We start from the raw sequence: 19,717 nt of genomic DNA, 5'->3' as shown, positions 1-19,717 counted from the left end.
AGCCAAATCTTGAAACTTTAATGGAAGACTTCCTCAGAATAGTTTACATCTATCTTTAAGATAGTCACGCAATGGCACATGTATAATTCATATAATATATTATTACCTGCAAACTGAGTGTAGGAGACATTGTGTAACTGTCTTGATATTTGTATATCTAAAAACAAAGATGATGTAACTGACCAAGCAAAAGCATTGGCATGTTGATAGACACACAAACAAATATAAACACACACACAAAATTCAAGCTTTTGCAACCAATGGTTGCTTCATCAGGAAAGAGGGAAGGAGAGGGAAAGACGAAAGGATGTGGGTTTTAAGGGAGAGGGTAAGAAGTCATTCCAATCCCGGGAGTGGAGAGACTTACCTTAGGAGGAAAAAAGGACAGGTATACACTTGCACACACACACATACCCATTCGCACATATACAGACACAAACAGACATTTGTAAAGGCAAAGAGTTTGGGCAGAGATGTCAGTCGAGGTGGAAGTACAGAGGCAAAGATGTTGTTGAATGACAGGTGAGGTATGAGCGGCAGCAACTTGAAATTAGCGGAGGTAGAGGCCTGGTGGGTAACGCGAAGAGAGGAGATACTGAAGGGCAAGTTCCCATCTCTGTAGTCAGCAGTAGACACACACACACACACACACACACACACACACACACACACACACACACAAGTGCGTCTGCAGTGAAAATTTCAGCTCTCTGAGACTGCAGACGTTGCACTTGCATGAGTGTGTGTGTGCTTGTGTGTATGTGTGTCTACTGCTGACAAACGCCTTAATGGCCGAAAGCCATGATTGTGTGAATCTTTTTATTGTGCCTGTCGTGACTCAGCAACTCCGCTATATGGTGAGTAGCAGCTTTCCTTCTGTCAATTATTTCTCATCTTGCTATACCTCGTCCTCCATTCCCAGCTATGCCAGCTTAATAAATAAGACTATGGCTGTGAAATAATAATATTCAAGTGCCTAAACAATCTACATCACTGTCTGTGAAACAAGGTTACTTTGTATCAGTTTTCATTCATGTCAGTGTGCAGTTTGTATCAGAGAAGAAGCTGATAATGGGGAGGACAATGCTATTTCTTTTTTTATTAATGTCACCATCAGCACTGGGTTATGTGGCAGAGCTATATTTGTGACTGAGACTGTTCTTGCTGCTCATCATCTCTGAATTAACATAAGATTCACTACAGCTTAATACTATAGTCACATATGCTGGTAAGTATAAACTGTATATTTATTGTAGATCACTTGTGAATAATTTTATTTACCAACAGACAAAATACATGTTGTAGCCACATGGAAAAAAACAGTTTAAGGCTCAAGTAACAAACATCATAAAATCAGAATTGATATAATAAATTATATAAACTCAGTTCTTACAACATTGTTATTACTGACAATTAAAAAAAAATCAGTTTTCATTCTTTCTGTTTTAAATGTTACATTGTACTGTTAGTGTTCTGATTGTACTCCTAAACATACAAATTACATACATTCTAGTATAAATATACAACCAAAGGAAATTTATTTGTGTTGCATGTATATATGCAGGAGTAGTAGTCATTAACTGCGACTGTTTCAGTGTCTTGCTCTCTTTTGAAGAGATCACATTTGATGATAAAGTTGCTCATGCTGGAACTGAAACAGAAATTGATTTTATGTACATTTCTGTATTTTTAACTTGTGGATAAATATAACTTTAAAAGTGAAAACACTACAGCAAATGAAAGTAACAGTATCAGTAACGAATATGATAAGAGACTCTTATTAGAAGATAAAACCTGTGATAAACCAAGAGACATATGAAATGGATGTTAATTATTGCAGTAATGTTTGAAACCATGAATTCCTTGTCATATACTAAGTACAAATTTTGAAAGTGGAAACAAAAAAATATGAGACACTAAGGAAATTATGCACTCTTACTGAACCAACAGACATATAAAATGACTATTAAGTATCACAGTAATGTTTGACACTTAATTTTTTGTGAACTGCAAAGTACAATAGATTAGCAAGTAAGGAAATCAAACATTGTTAATGATGAGTGCCAACAGGAGACGTTTCTCAATGATTCTGATCAATTAGCCTGCAAGCTAACTTGTCAGCTAATTTAACACTTTCAAATGGAGCACAGAGTAAACATAATGGGGACAGATATGTTTCTGCTGTACACTCATAGAATGTTGTAATAAATCATAGTTTGTCTTACACTGAGTATCTTGTAGTGTGTTTGCAGATCCTCAAGTTGATAATTTGATAAATTAATTCATTTTTGCAATTAGTTGAGCAGATTAATTCTTAGTGACACATTTCATGTACAGGGTAAGTCAAAAAGTACTGTACAACTTTCGAATTAAACAGAAATTTATTGAGATACCTTACAGAATTGGTGGATGAGTCATTTTGTAACAAACAACCTAAAGCTCCACTTAAAATGGCCAAGTGTCGTATTGGTTGAATGCGGCTACCATTTGGGATGTGGCAAGCATCCCACTGGTAGTCAATTTCTTCCCATGCTCACTGCAGCAAATAGGACATAACCTGTGCAGCAGCATTGTAGATTTGATTTTTCAGGTTGAACCTTAAAGAGCAAACCTAACAGGTTTACTGGCTATGTGAATTTTGAATTCAATTTGAAAGCTTAACATACACATTTTGTCTTCCATCTATCATCCAGTGACAAGTACTGTTGCTTTGAGAAGTGTGTGCATACATCCATGTAACAATATTATATCTTTCATTATGGGTAGTACAGAGCTCCATATTTGTATAGCACACAGATATTAGCATGTGTATGTGTACAAGCTAAAGTTCTTAGCTTGTTTTGTAGTGAATAATTCATTATGAGTAGTACGGAGCTCTTTATAGCACATGGGTATTAGCGGGTGTAGTGAGTAACTCATGTCTCAGTAAAAAGGGTGAGATTTTACCTACCACTCCTAGAAAGCTTTTTGTTGCCCTCCCAATCTCTGCAATATTCTTTTCAGACCCTATGCTCCTTCTGCACCCATCTCCCTACCCTATGGCTCCTACCCCTGAGACCATCCCCACTTCAAGACTTGCACCCTCCTACCACGACCTATACCAGCACTGTACCTGGCAAAACATATACTGTCAAAGGGAGAGCCACCTGTGATGTGACACGTTATATACCAGCTGTTATGTGAACACTCTTTAACATCGGCATGACTACCACCAAATTATCAATTACAATGAATGGGCTAGACAGAGGGCGTATACTGGAAGCATGCAATATCCGGTTGTAGTGCATGCTCTAAAACATGAGAATTGTGAGCTCAGTGCCTGTTTCACCACACATGTCATCTGGATTCTTATCCCAGAAAGCAGTTGCTCAGAACTCCACAGATGGTAACTAGTACGACAACATGTCCTTGCTTCTCGCCACTCACCTGGCCCTAATTTACATTCATTTCTTCTGTCTCAGCATTTATTCATGGTAACTATCTTTTCCTCACTCCATTTCAGTGTTCCCCATCTTTCATTGTCTTACTCGTCTATTTTTCATGCCCTCCTTCCATCTCTGTTACATACAGTGCACTTAGCTTTTCACTCTTATTAACTCCTGCACTATGTTTAAGCGCAGTGATCCCTGTGTTGCATATTACCCTGTCTTCCACCTTCAAGCTCTCAGGTTTTCAAATCTCATCTGATGCAGTCCCCAACAATCAGCCTTTCCCTCCCATCCCGTTTGGTAAATCTCCCCTGACTCTCGGTTCCGGGTGAGTTTGCCGAAATCTACCCCTTTTCCTAGACCTCTCCAGTCCTTTTTCTTCACCCTTCTTCCTTCCCCTTCTACCCTTCTGTCTGAAGAAGAAGCTGGAGGCTCCAAAAACTTGTCTAACTTTCTTTTATGAGTGTGTTCTGCCACCACTTGGTGTGTAGATTTTTTATCTAGTGTATATTTTTTGGAATATATTTTGCAACACCATGTTTCACAACATTTTAACTAATATTATGTCAACAAAAATTCCAGGACTGAACTAAAAACAATATCAGTAAAAGTAACTACTTGCCTGCAGCTGATAGATGGATCACACATAGATACACATAACATCTCAGGAAATTGCACTGGTTTATGGTCGGGCTGTCAACTGATACCAAAAACAGGCAATAACATTCAAAGAGAATTGTTGAGACCATTTATGTCTCTTGGTATCCATGACTCTGCTTTGAAAGATATGCATTCTGTTACTGATCAAGGTGCCAACATAACTGCTACACTGCATGATTATACATGACTGAATTGTTCCTGCCATATGCTAAATACAGTGGTACAAAATGCTTTTAATGCAGAGTACATATGGATCAGTTGTCCACAAGTTTGTGGTCTCCTGACTGCAGTGGAAAAACTCGTTACTTATGCAAAGAAAAGTGTTCTTCTTAATGCTCTCAATACATCACTGGAACAATCTGACTACTTGCTGGAATATGCAGCCAACAGTGATAGAATTGGTAGAAAGCTTTATATTCTACTTTGTGTGAAAAGCTCTCTGAGAAGACAGAAATGCTCGAATTGAAGAAATTGACACCACGCTGCTGAAAGAATTAAGTTCTCTTCTCACACTATGTATGATATTTTGTTACTGTAATTCTTATAAGTTATCATTTACTTTATAGCTTTTAAAATGTGAAGGTTTTTGTAGTCCTTCAAAGAAGCTTCCAAGAAATTAGAACTGGAGAAGTCACCTACATTGCACCTTCTGTTTCCATGCAAGATGACACTATTACAGCATTTGAGTCAGCACCTCTGAAATAGGTCTTTACATAAATGCCCCCAGTTACATTTGAGGAAAAGTTAATTGTCCAGAGGTTCCCTGAGGTAGCAATTTTCTCTGGCCACCATTTCATCATTTAAAAATGATAGCTGATGATAGTAGGCATGAAGTCATAGCAAAGGTATGATGTAGGATCCACTTATTGCTATGTTAATAGCTCCACAGTGGCCAGCTCAAAAGGGAATTAATGCCTCTCAGTCGAAACTGAGGTTTGTCAAAGAATCAAGTATAAGCCTCATAGGTCCGGAGTTGACATTCATTTGCTTAAATAATAGCTGGATATATGAGAACATTTTACCAGCTCGGCTCATCAAATATGTGAAAAACCTTGACAGATCCCTGAAACTGAATGAAATAGTTCAAATACCATCAACAACAATACATTTGGTTTTACTTTCAATCAACTTTCATATTCAGAATAGAGCTCATATTGATGTGGATTTGAAAAATGATGTACTAAAGAGCTTTTGTACTTTTCCAATCGGGGAAAAAAAGGGGTGGCGCGGGGGGGGGGGGGGGGGGGTGGCGCATATATGACAATCAGATAAAGAATTTAACATAGACATGTGGGGTCCCAAATGTTGGGAAATACCAAAAAGTTTGATAACAAATGTTGAACATGTGATGTCAGTAAATAATGTACCAGGGCCAATGAGCTATATGGGCTCTGCAACGAATTTGTGATGTCACACTAGTCTGCTTGTCTGTCACACTCTGTGAATGCTCAGCTCCATGCGGGACCCACAGGAAACCAATATTTAATTGTAAAGGTACCCACTAAAGGTCTTAATTTTGCTTTTTCACTATCAAGAACTTGCAAGCTTTTAAACATGTAGTCAAGTATTGTGGTTGCTGGCACTTTTAAGACTGGCAGTATCACATTCTGTGATTTATGCACTATGGCCTACCTTTCTCATGGGCCTCGATGTCATACCTCGTCACATGTGCAGCGGTTGTGCTTGTTGATCCTACCCTCACCATAGGGGGTAGTGCTGCACATTGCTCCAAATTAAGTATTCTCATCAGTGTGGCTCCAGGCCTACATGCACAACTAAGGCCCCTGAGGCTCTGGGTTCGAATCTTTGCATGTGGCAGGAAGTACTTATTTACTTGGTTAGGCAGTTATTTGTTTATTTTAAAGTAATATTTATTATCTCATTTACCATCTCTTGGCCCCCACTGGTTTATTGCAAAGTACTGTACGACAAAAAATTAGCATATTGCATGACAAGTGAGTGAGTACAAGCTTATGAATTGTTCTGAAACAACACCTCCGTATGAAGGCTTACAAGTTGCAATCACTGCAGCAGTTGCATCTGGGGGACCACAAAAGAAGGTATGAAGTTTGAATTTCAGTCCTCCAGGATATGGCACAGGGCACATTTTATGAATGGCTCATCTTTTCAGATGAATTGACATTTCATGTATCACATAAAGTAAACCTCCATAGTGTAAGAATTTGGGTGTCACAACATTACGGCATCATCATTGAACATAAATGAGACTTGCCGAAACTAAATGTGTTCTGTACCATTTTTGTTCACAAAGTTTATGGACCTTTCTTTTTCACAGGGAAACTGTGATAGGAATGTCATACATGGACATGCTGCAAAGCTGGTTGCTTTCTTGACTTCATGAAGATTGCAATGATATTGTTTATATGCATGATGGCACCCTGCCTCATTTTCACCTTGAGGTGTGGAGTTATCTTAACAATACCATCACACAACATCGGATTGGAAGAGGTGAACAACAAGACCATGTTCATTGCTTTTGGTCTCCCAGGTCATCAGGCCTCACACCTTCTAATTTTTTTCTGTGGGGACATGCAAAATACAGACAGAGTCTTTGTCCCACTTATGGCAGCTACTCTTCAAGAGCTGAGAAATCAAATTGTTGAAACTGTCAATTCAATAAACCGGTACCTTTTGAGTCATGTGGAATGAAATGGACTACTGCTTCAATGTTTCTCAAGCAACGCATGATGCTCATGGTATAGTGTCTGTGTGAATATAAAACTTTGAACCTTCCTCTATTCAGTGACACATGCAAAGTGATTCTGCGGTCTGTCCACCTTCTGTTCCTCACACCACGATGTAGTTTGCCCACTGTGGTGGGCTACAGCAGGTTGACACATCCAAGAGCCAAGGGATAAATGGGGGCTGTGTTTAATGCGATGGAACGGCTGGAGAACTCCGCTGGCTCAGATTGCAGTGCGGCAGGTCTTTCTGCACTACTCTGATATGGCGCAAACCAAGAAAAAATGTCCAGTAAATATGGATTCTAAATGCATGCCTTAAGAGCAATGAGCACTTGTTCACCTTTACTACTGTGAAACACATCTCTTCTACTGAAAAGGTGATGATAGCTCTTAACAGAAGCATTTCAGAGACAATGTTTACTAGACAATTTTTTGTTTTGTTTTGGTCCATAGCACCTCCTCCCAAAATATGGAAAACAAAGAGCTTGCAAACAGAAGAAATTTGCTTCACAATATCAAAGATAAAGGTATACATATTAGAGCACATGTTTACTGAACTTTATTACTTCAAATGATCATTTCTGTCTTACTGTTGAATTTGACTATTCCTCCTGGGACACTGTGCATAAAACTTCCTATTTGTTGTGACTGGCTCTTGTTTTCTGGTAATTATCTTAGCCACAGCTGCCTCACATTCACTGATATAAGTTTCACTGCGCAAATCTTCAATGTTTGTTAACATTAGATCTAATATATTTTTGCCAAGAGTGGGCTTCCGATATACCCATTCCAAGTGGTTTTCAGAGGGTCTATTGCATTTCCTCACTTGTTACAGGTGTACCCATGCACAAACATGTATCAACTACAGGAAAGTGGTTGCTATTCTCTAATAGTTCTTTGCAGATACCTTAATTAATAATTATAATGTTGTTTATACAGGTAAGTTGAAGCAGAGGACAGCTGTTGTACTACCTCACTGACTCACCAGGATCTACATACAAATCACATTCACAGTAATTGTGTACCTAAGAGTTACAATCCTTAGCACACTGGAAGAGATGCAACATTCATAAAAGTATAGATTCTGTGATCTACTCTGATGCTCCGTATTATGCCAAGGCGATATATCTGGCTAAAGGAGATGCAAGAAATTCAGCTCAGCTTCTTGTTTTAAAATAGCAGGGGGATGAGATACGAGGGGTTTTTGAGATGGTAAGTAACTGAGTGATTGATAAGAGTGCCTGTAGGGTGACACTAAGATACAGAATGTCCTTCCAGTCATTCAATTAGAAAGCTAAGATACAGAATGTCCTTCTAGTTATTCAATTAGAAAGCGGTCACCCATATGTTATTGAGAATGGCACAATGTATTCTAACATATAATGGCCTCATCCAGTATTAGATTCCACCAATGTTTGATGATTGTGAAGATATGTTGCAGTACGTGACTTTTTAACAGATTCAGTTTCGTTATTCACTTGGAGAAAATGCCTGTGTTCAACTGGATTTTGGTCACTGTCTTTAATTGTAATTGTGGAACTGAAGACAGGTTTTAAGACTTAATATCTTCATAAGTTTGTTGCCTTGACATGGAGGGAGGGCGGGTGGGGCAGAGAATGGGGGCTCAGTGTTACTGTTCAACATAAACTTTCTGTTTGTTTCATGTAGATGTGTAAGATGAGGGATAAAAAAAGTAATTTAAATAAAATGTTACTTGCTTTTCATTTTAACCACACTCCTTGCAGTTACAGATGACCAACATGCATGATTCAAGCACTTATCATCATTACTATCTTTGCTAACACTGCTCTCAGTGGCATCTGTAAATTACAGTTTCTCCAAACTGGAACAAAAGGTTCTTGAACCCTGCAGTAGTTTGTGTTTGACAGCGAAGGTGCTTATTTATATCATTCCCACAACAATTGCATTTTGGTTGACTGCTGAATGACTGAATAATGAGAGTAAATCAAAGCTTTCATCAATCAGTTTTTTAACAGGCTTCCATGGCTTAGCAATTATCATCTTCAATAACATAAAAACAGCACACTTAATTAAGATTAACAGTTCACAACATTACAAAAAAGGACATTTAAAATATTTCCTTCATGCAGCTTCATGCATTCACAGAATTTACAAGATGCATAAATAAGGATGCACTGTGTTGTTAGTGTTAAAACATGTAGTATCACAAATATGGCTCTGAGAACTATGGGGCTTAACATCTGAAGTCATCAGTCCCCTAGAACTTAGAACTACTTAAACCTGACTAATCTAAGGACATCACACGCATCCATGCCAAAGGCAGGTTTCGAACCTCTGTCCATAGTAGTTGTGCGGTTCTGGACTGAAGTGCCTAGAACCGCTCGGCCACTGCGGCCAGCAAAACATGTAGTACCAGATGTGCCACTTTGGCTACAGTAAAGTGATAATAAAAAATTCGAGGAAATTGACATCATGTTGCACAAAGCTTGGTAAAGGTAAGTGCACTACAAGAAAATAGGTGGTAACTTACAGTCAGCCTAGAAAAGTATAATTAAGATATTAAAGAAGACTATATATGTTGTTTACATTGTTATATGTTCATTAGTGTCCATGAAGAATGGTGTATGTGTTGCAGTTGAGGAAAAGCAACTTTCTCATGAGAACACTGTCAGTTTACATTATAGTACAGAGCTATATCATAGATAAAGCATGAGGGATGTGCTGCTGGCTATATTTACTAGTGGTGGAAATTACCACCAATTAGATTTACACCAGAAAGAGAGACAGAAACTGCTTTTGGTAAGCAAAGCCCCCACTTATAACATATGTTGCTGGACACAGAAGTTATGGTGGCATGGAGGAATCACCTGGTGAGCTGTAAATTGAGGTAGATTGACTATTAAACAAGTTAAGTTTCAGACCAGCTGTGACTTCCACAGTTTTAGCCTTGCTTACTCACTATGGCACCTTGTGTTGTGGGGCAACATACTCAGTTTGCACTTTGGGGAGTACTCTTGGTGTACACAATTCATGAATTATTCATCTATACCTGCCAATTCACAACTTCCTAAATAGATCTCAATTGTGAAATGCTTTTATGTTGATGTCAATGCACTTAAAGCAATATGAAAATAGGGAACTCATTTGTGAAGTGGACAATAGCTTGTCATACACCAAAAATGTTCAGATTGTCATTAAGAAAACCACTTATCTAATAAAACCCAGACTGAGGCTTGCGCTGGACTTCAGTGTAGATGGTTTAATTTATTGTTGAATTGATAGATTATGTTTCATATAGTCTTTATTTATAACCCAATGACAGAAACCTGAGGAAATGATAGCACACATGTTTAATTTATTTTTAGACTATGTTTCTTTATTTTAAAGACAGTGTTATGTTTATGGATAAAAAGTGCTAATTACTGAATGTAGCCAGACTTACTAGTTACTGAAGTAAATCAGTCTTTCTAAAACTATTCCTCAACTGTGCCTGTTTCCATTGCTACTAGAGTTCAAGACCTCTTGTATTTACAGATGGTTGTTTCATTTGAATGTAAGCTTTCCCAGATGGTGGAGGCATGCAATATGCCTACAACACCAATTCCAATTAAAAATATGATGGAATGTTTAAGATACTGGACTCAATTTTGGGGATTGGGGTTCAAATAATCATCAGTATTTAGATTTCCCTCTATTGCCTGTAGTAAATAACAGGGCAATACTTTGTGATTGGCCATGGTCTTCTCCAGCCTTGTCCAGTCAGAACTTGTGCCCCCAGTTATGATGCCTTATTATAGAGGAATAAATTGAACAAAGAATAAGATGTCCAACACGCTGAAGGCCAACAGTTCGATAGACACATAAAACAATGACAGAGAAAGAGTTACTACAGACTTCAGAATTCAATGCACTGTTGCTCCATTGTGGTTGTTGTTGTTGTTGTTGTGGTCTTCAGTCCTGAGACTGGTTTGATGAAGCTCTCCATGCTACTCTATCCTGTACAAGCTTCTTCATCTCCCAGTACCTACTGCAACCTACATCCTTCTGAATCTGCTTAGTGTATTCATCTCTTGGTCTCCCTCTATGATTTTTACCCTCTACGCTGCCCTACAATACTAAATTTGCGATCCCTTGGTGCCTCAGAACATGTCCTAGCAACCGATCCCTTCTTATAGTCAAGTTGTGCCACAAACTCCTCTTCTCCCCAATCCTATTCAGTACCTCCTCATTCGTTATGTGATCTACCCATCTAATCTTCAGCATTCTTCTGTAGCACCACATTTCAAAAGCTTCTATTCTCTTCTTGTCCAAACTATTTATCGTCCATGTTTCACTTCCATACATGGCTACACTCCATACATATACTTTCAGAAACGACTTCCTGACACTTAAATCTATCCTGGATGTTAACAAATTTCTCTTCTTCAGAAACACTTTCCTTGCCATTGCCAGTCTACATTTATATCCTCTCTACTTCGACCATCATCAGTTATTTTGCTCCCCAAATAGCAAAACTCCTTTACTGCTTTAAGTGTCTCATTTCCTAATCTAATTCCCTCAGCATAACCCGATTTAATTTGACTACATTCCATTACTCTCGTTTTGCTTTTTTTTTATGTTCGTCTTATATCCTCCTTTCAAGACACTGTCCATTCTGTTCAACTGCTCTTCCAAGTCCTTTGCTGTCTCTGACAGAATTACAATGTCATCGGCGAACCACAAAGTTTTTATTTCTTCTCCATGGATTTTAATACCTACTCCGAATTTTTCTTTTGTTTCCTTTACTGCTTGCTCAATATACAGATTGAATAACATCGGGGAGAGGCTACAACCCTGTCTCACTCCCTTCCCAACCACTGCTTCCCTTTCATGCCTCTCGACTCTTATAGCTGCCATCTGGTTTCTGTACAAATTGTAAATAGCCTTTTGCTCCCTGTATTTTACCCCTGCCACCTTCAGAATTTGAAAGAGAGTATTCCAGTCAACATTGTCAAAAGCTTTCTCTAAGTCTACAAATGCTAGAAATGTAAGTTTGCCTTTTCTTAATCTAGTTTCTAAAATAAGTCGTAGGGTCAGTAATGCCTCACGTGTCCTCATATTTCTACGGAATCCAAACTGATCTTCCCCGAGGTTGGCTTCTACTAGTTTTTCCATTTGTCTGTAAAGAATTCGCGCTAGTATTTTGCAGCCATGAGTTATTAAACTGATTGTTCGGTAATTTTCATATCTGTCAACGCCTGCTTTCTTTGGGATTAGAATTATTATATTCTTCTTGAAGTCTGACGGTATTTCGCCTGTCTCATACATTTTGCTCACCAGATGGTAGAGTTTTGTCAGGACTGGCTCTCCCAAGGCCGTCAGTAGTTCTAATGGAATGTTGTCTACTCCTGGGGCCTTGTTTTAACTCAGGTCTTTCAGTGCTCTGTCAAACTCTTCACGCAGTATCATATTTCCCATGTCGTCTTCATCTACATCCTCTTCCATTTCCATAATATTGTCCTCAAGTACATCACCCTTGTATAGACCCTCTATATACTCTTCCCACCTTTCTGCTTTCCCTTCTTTGCTTAGAACTGGGTTTCCATCTGAGCTCTTCATATTCATACAAGTGGTTCTCTTTTCTCCAAAGGTCTCTTTAATTTTCCTGTAGGCAGTATCTATCTTACCTCTAGTGAGATAAGCCTCTATATCCTTACATTTGTCCTCTAGCCATGCCTCCTTAGCCATTTTGCACTTCCTGTCGATCTCATTTTTGAGACGTTTGTATTCCTTTTTGCCTGCTTCATTTACTGCATTTTTATATTTTCTCTTTTTGTCAATTAAATTCAGTATTTATTCTGTCACCCAAGGATTTCTATTAGCCCTTGTCGTTTTACCTACTTGATCCTCTGTTGCTTTCACTACTTCATCCCTCAAAGCTACCCATTCTTCTTCTACTGTATTTCTTTCCCCCATTCTTGTCAATTGTTCCCTTATGTTCTCCCTGAAACTCTGTACAACCTCTGGTTTAGTCGGTTTATCCAGGTCCCATCTCCTTAAATTCCCACCTTTTTGCAGTTTCTTCAGTTTTAGTCTACAGTTCATAACCAATTTTACCATTGTGGTAGAGACAGAAAATTACCACTTATCCTTCCTTGACATTCTCATTATGAAGAAATATACAATGTTAAACTTTATGATTACCATTTACAAGTGTCAGTATTTTTATTTATTTTGATTGCAGCTTTGATCATTTGTCATTTTCAAACTGGTGTAACTACCAATTTTGTGTGTACACTACTTTGTAATTTGTGTGCGAAGTTTGTGATTTATTCGGCCACTAGAGGCCATCAGGCCTGCTAATATGACAGCAGCTGTGGGCACAGCCTGCCGGCTGCACCCCTATGGGAACTAATGTCTATTCAGACATGTCGCTTTGCTGCCCACTTGTGTGTTGCTGATTGTATTGTACTTTGTCTTCCATGTGTATGTACTGTTTGAGCAGTAAATTAACAGCATTCTTGGGGCGGAATGGATACCATATATAGGTTACATATAAAGATTTTGGAAAGGACAATGTGTTCTATGGAGTTACAGTATACATCCAGTTGCATGAAAATGATGACTAATAAAAACTGAAATTACAACAAATATTATTCTGACTTAAAAATGTGATAGTTATAATGTTGAACAATTACATGAAGCCTGTGGTCTTGTCCATCATCAAATCACTATGTCTACCCACACAGAAATGAGGAAGCAAAAACACTTGTAGCAATACCTGCACAAGCATTTAAGTCACCATATTAGCCCAGCTTACATGAGCTGGAAAAAAACATGGAAGCAAGATGCAGCATACCAGCTGTATTCTCTAAGTGAGTCATTACTAAGATGCTAGAGCACTAATGACAGATAGGGTAGATGAAGAGTTCTGATGTGGACAAACAAACTTCAACTATGATTCATCCATTCAGGTAACAAGTGAATTCTCACAGAAATTGAAATTTACTTTGCTTATTTACTCAAGGGGATTGCAGAAGTATGTGGCCATAATACCAGCTTTAACAGGAATTATGGAATAAGCTGCAGCAACACCACTGGGCTATTTGTGGGCAGAATGCAGATGAACACTGAATACATTTTAGCAATGGTTACTACTTGCATCACTGAAAAGTTAGGGAAACTAACTCTAAAAATAAGAAGAATTTGGAAAAAGTTTTAAGGTATTGTATATTGTGCAGACTCCAGCCCAAATTACTGGTTAGGTTGTTTTAATATGTTTGAGAGTGGCTGGCCCATCCTTTTATATTCAGTGATCAAACCAGCTATGATTATCTGAGGAAGTTTTAAAATTTTGACAGTTTGTCCATGTATACAGTCAAGCAATGGAAACTTCAGGTAGGAATATCAACACTGTAGGAAAAAGACAGATTTCCACTTACCATAAAGAGGGCACATTAAGTTGCAGACAGACACAATTAAAAGACACTTACACAAAGCTTTTGGCCACAGCATTCTTCAGCAAAAGAGAGACATACACCATTCATACACACAAGCAAGCACACCTCGCACATGACCGCCAACTCCGGCAGCTTGGACCAGAATGATTCCACCCTGAGCTGCCAGAGTTGGCAGGCATGTGTATATGAGGTGTGCTTGCTTGTGTGTATGAATGTTGTGTGCTCCTCATTTGTTGATGAATGCTGTGGCCACATGCTTTGTGTAAGCAGCTTTAAATTGTGCCTGTCGGCAACTTGATGTGTCTTCTTTATGGTAAGTGGAATCTGTCTTTTCCTACATAATACACACACACACACACACACACACACACACACACACACACACACACACACTGACAGAAAAAATGAAACACCAAAAAATAATTAATGTAGAGTAGTGCCTTTTCAGGAATACATTAGTCTAGGTAACGTGTTTAAGTGATTAACATTTATAAGATCACAGGTTAATGTAAATGTGAGTTAAGTCATTATTTTAAATGCTGGTACATTAATAACCAGTGTAACTGCCAGAATATTGAATGCATGTATGCAGAGGTGCATGCATTGTGTTGTACAGGTGCTGGATGCCAGTTTGTGAGATGAAGTTCCATGACTATTGCACTTGGTCAGTTAAAACAGGGAAGGGTAATGCTGGTTGTGGATGACACTGGAATTGTTGTCGGATGATGGCTCATACATGCTCATTTGGAGACGGACCTTGTGGTTGAGCAGGCAAAAGCAACATAATGACACTGTAGAGCATGTTGGGTTACAACAGCAGTGTGTGGGTGAGTATTATACAATTGGAAAACACCCCCTGGAATACTGTTCACGAATGGTGGCACCGTCAGGTCAACCTACCAGACTGACACAAAAATTTGCAGTTGAGGTGTGTGGGATAGCCAAGAGAGTGCTCCTGCTGTCGTACAAAATCACACCCCATACAGGTTTAGGTTCACTGGATCTAGTACACAGACTGGTTGGCTGCAGACCCTCCTCCTAACCAATGCTTGGCTATCACTGGCACCAAGGCAGAACCAAGATTTCATCAGAAAACATAATAGACCTCCTCCTTGGTCTCCAGTGAACTCTCACTTGACAACGTTAAAGTCACAAATGGTGGTCGTGTGGGGTCAGTGGAATGCAAGCTACAGGGAGTCTTGTTGGCAGCTGTCCTTGAAGTAACTGATTTGTAACAATTTGTTGCGTGACAGTGGTAATAATAATGGCGTGTGACGAGGGCCTCCCGTCGGGTAGACCGCTCGCCTGGTACAAGTCTTTCGATTTGACGCCACTTTGGCGATTTGCGCGTCGATGGGGATGAAGTGATGATATTTGGACAACACAACACCCAGTTCCTGAGCGGAGAAAATCTCCGACCCAGCCGGGAATCGAACCCGGGCCCTTAGAATTGACAGACCATCGTGCTGACCACTCAGCTACCGGGGGCGGACCGTGACAGTGGTGCCAACTGCAGCTGCAGTACAGTATGCCAGAGCCATGTGCCAGACACAGTGGTCTTCCATCTCCGCAGAACTGTGTGTCTGAAGCACAGTCTTCTTGCGACTGTACATTCCTGTAACCACCACTGTCAGCTATTATGTACAGTGGCTACGTTACTGACAGGTTTTTCTGCAGCACTGCAGAAGGAATGTCCGGCTTCTCGCAGTCCTATTACATGACCTTGTTCATACACAGTGAGGTGCAGATATTGGGGTGTTTGTCATCTTGAAGGCATTCTTGACTAACATCAACTCACCGTCTCCAATCTCAAAGGTAACTAATGCTCATGACCACTACATCGTGTATTTAAACCAAACCTGATTTTCATCCTAATACCGTATTTACTCGAGTCTAAGCCGCACTCGAATCTAAGCCACACCTGAAAAATGAGACTCAAAATCAAGGAAAAAAAATTTCCCGAATCTAAGCCGCACCTGAAATTTGAGACTCGAAATTCAAGGGGAGAGAAAAGTTTTAGGCCGCATCTCCAAATCGAAACAAAGTTGGTCCACTGTAATATGAGACAATTTAGGTCGAATGAATGACGATACAGCTACAGTAGTTTGGTTTGAGTCGTAAGCTTAGCAGTTAAGCTTTACCAGATAGCCATTGCTATGCGTCAGGCGCTCCATCCGTATTTATATGGGTACCCTTCCTTTTTCACGTGCTTCATCTGGTTTGAATTGATTGCTTATTTTTCTTTGATCTGATAAGCGCAGTTTTCTTTGTTATAGGTGTTTACGTCACTCTACGCTGAAAATGCATTACTGTACTGTGTCATGCATTGTTTGTCGTACTCTGATACTGTGTGTTTATGGCCTGTCGCCGATCGCGGCATGGCTTGCTTTTGTGTGCACTACCACCGCTTACAAATAAAAAAAAAAAAAAAAAGAGAGAGAGAGAGAGAGAGAGAGAGGAATCATCTCATTAGCGAAACAATGGCAAGAGACTGCTACTTGTTGTTACTTATACTGCTGCTTTCTTTGATAATGATCAACAAGAACCAAATAATAGACTGCGTATGATAGAAGATGTTCTGAACTAGAGTTTAGCGAAAATTTTTCTCTGTTTGAAAATCTTTGCAGGCGCCTCTTTAGTACATTACATTCTGCACAGAAATTAGAGCCATCTTAGATTTAAAAATCTAGTCAATTGCCTCGCTTCATTTCTGACTGTATCACTGTTTAGCATAAGAATAATACGAATATAAACATGACATGATATGTATATTCTTCCACGTTTGCTGTTGTCTCACTCTAGTTTTGTGGTTTATTACGCAGACAGGATTTAAATGAGATAGCAGCAAACACGAAACAATACATGGCAAAATGTTTATATTCGTATTATTCATATGATGACGAGAATACTGCATGTGATTCACAATTTATAAAAGTTCCTATTAGCAACCATCTCTTCTCACAGATAGGAAAAAATTCAGAATGTAGAGTTGGCCATATTGACAAACATTCTAAACATTCTTGCCAGTCGGGTTTTCGTAGTACATTGAAATGCTGCTACATTCGAAGATGAACAATACGGAATTTGTATTTACTTTGTTGGATAATGTATGAAAATGCAGTGGTCGAAACTCGGCGCGGAGAAAAAAAGCTCGTCTTCCACCTTTTTTTTTTTTAATTTATTTACTGACGCATAGGTTTTGGCGCCACTATTTATCTTTGTGCCTACAAAGCATGCCTGTGTAGCGCAACATATATTCGACGGCAGAACTAAGTTGTGGCGGCACCCACCAACATTTTTAAGAACTTCTGCTTGCTTTGCACTCGAATCTAAGCCGCAGGTGGTTTTCTGGATTACAAAAACCGGAAAAAAAGTGCGGCTTAGATTCGAGTAAATACGGTAGTCGTGCTACTTAGCTCCACTCTTATGCGACTGGTGCAAAATTTGAGTAGATATCATCTTTCAGATGTAGAAGCACACCTACAATTATTGAATTATATGAAATAAAATTGTCATAACTTCTGAATGGTTCAAATTGCACCGTTCGCCATGGGGCATGGTGGGAATTATATGCGCTGTAGGTTTGGTTTAGCAGCAAAGCCCACTTTCATTTGGATGGGTTTATCGATAAGCAAAATTGGTGCATCTGGGGGACTGAGAATCTGCATTTCATGATTGAGAAGTCTCTTCACCCTCAACAGGTGTGTGGTGTGAAATGTCCAGTCCTGGAATAATAGGTGCGATATTCCTTGATGGCATGGTGACTACCCAGTGGTAGGTGAAGGTTCTGGAAGATGATTTCATACCTGTTATCCAAAGTGACCCTGATTTTGACAAGATGTGTTATTGCAAGATGGAGCTCGTCCCCATCGAAGCATGAGAGTGTTTAATGCCCTGGAAGAGCACTTTGGGGATGATATTCTGGCTCTGGAGTACACAGAGGCCACTGGCACGAGTTGCCATATTCTCCGCGTCTGAACACATGAGACTCCTTTTTGTGGGTTATATTAAAGACAAGTTGTAAAGCAATAGTGCCAAAACCATTGCTAGCTGAAACCAGCCATTCAGGAGGTTATCAACAGCATTGATGTTCCAACATTTCAGCGGGTCATGCGGAATTTAGCTATTCATCTGCACCACATCATCACCAATGATGGCAGACATACTGAACATATCATAACCTAAATCCAAACATCTGTAATGATGTTTAGATGTTGAATAAAGTGTGAGCACGCTGTAGTTTGTAAGTAATTTACATTTTTTTCCTACAGTTCAATAATTGTCACCCTAAATTTTCATTTATGTCACTCAATTCCTTCTTGGTTTTGTGATTTCTTTCCATGTATGTTTGTAATTTTCATGTTTTATGAGGGATCAGCTAGCCACATCTACCAGGAAATAACATTCAGTACTTTTTTCCCAGCTAACTGTCTTTTTATAATGGAATTTTATGTGATGACTGTTTATGTAAGTGTGAGGAAAGGACAGGAATCTGCATGATTTTTTACTATCTATTTTCATATATTGATAAGCAAATACTGTATGTGCTGTCATTGTTGGACTGTCTTTTAAGTCTCTAGCATGTGTTCATGGGTCATTGTCCCAGGCATTATGACGCAAGTTTTTAATGTTGCGATGTCTCTATATGGAACTGCATCATCTGTGGTTGACGATTGAGTGGGAAGTTATGCTACAGTTATCAATGTATTGATGGGTTCGGAGAGTATGTTTTGAATTTTTCAGTGAAAATAGTGGTTCACTGTGTGATTGTAAATTGTACTAACCACTGAAAAGAATGGAAATAGATAGGAGTTAAGTTTCTTACAATTCCTAAGAACAATGAAGTGGAACAAATGGCTTACAAATGTGCTGATTCATTTCAGTTACTAGTGCTTATTTGGGCACAATATTTGTTGCTTCAGATTTTGAAAAAAGGATTTCAGAAATCAGGGTGCACCTGCCCCAGGAAATCCAGGACAAACCCCAGAGCTTTTTAGAATATGGGAATCTTCATTGTTTTAGTTTTCAGTTAAATTCTTATAATGTTGACTGGTAAGAACTGATACTCTAACAAAGAATATTACTGTTTACCACTATTACAGAATAATACTGCAGCAATAAAACAAACAAGAAAAAAAAATAAAACTTAAAGCTGCAAAGGAAATGTGTCAGTTACAACAACAAAAGACATTGTCAACAGCAAAATGTGCCAAAGGCTTTAGTACAAGGAGTATGTAATACTCCGTAACAATAAACTGCTTCCAATGAGCATGATCTCACAAGTATTTACATTAGGTTCATTTGAGCAGTTGCCAGTGGGTTCATGCGCATGTGCAGTTGAGTTGCATATGAGCTGTACCTTCTCCAGCTTCTGTCTACTTGAAGCGTGGTAGTTAGATGCAATGGCAGTAGCAACAAGTAGCCAGATGCTACCCGCAAAAATTTTTCTGGTGCGCCCAAGCTACCAGATTTCTACTTGTGCAGAGCAGTCTGGGTTGTAGAG

General features: G+C 39.1%; 1 protein-coding gene across 4 annotated transcripts in view; it reads right to left on the bottom strand.

The window, feature by feature from the left end:
• Positions 1-1,246: 1,246 nt before the first annotated feature.
• LOC124789992 (troponin I-like) overlaps positions 1,247-19,717 on the bottom strand; it is a 136,859-nt gene continuing 118,388 nt past the window's right edge. For all 4 annotated transcript variants that reach the window (XM_047257537.1, XM_047257536.1, XM_047257534.1 and 1 more), the window contains one exon: positions 1,247-1,651. In XM_047257537.1, the coding sequence (XP_047113493.1) occupies positions 1,641-1,651 (11 nt within the window). In that variant the 3' untranslated portion in view covers positions 1,247-1,640. The remainder of the gene's footprint in view (positions 1,652-19,717) is intronic.

This window comes from Schistocerca piceifrons, chromosome 3, assembly GCF_021461385.2.
Source record: "Schistocerca piceifrons isolate TAMUIC-IGC-003096 chromosome 3, iqSchPice1.1, whole genome shotgun sequence".
Taxonomy (NCBI): Eukaryota; Metazoa; Arthropoda; class Insecta; order Orthoptera; family Acrididae; genus Schistocerca; species Schistocerca piceifrons.
The sequence above is the reverse complement of the archived record's forward strand: the minus strand, read 5'-3'. Positions and strand labels throughout refer to the sequence as shown.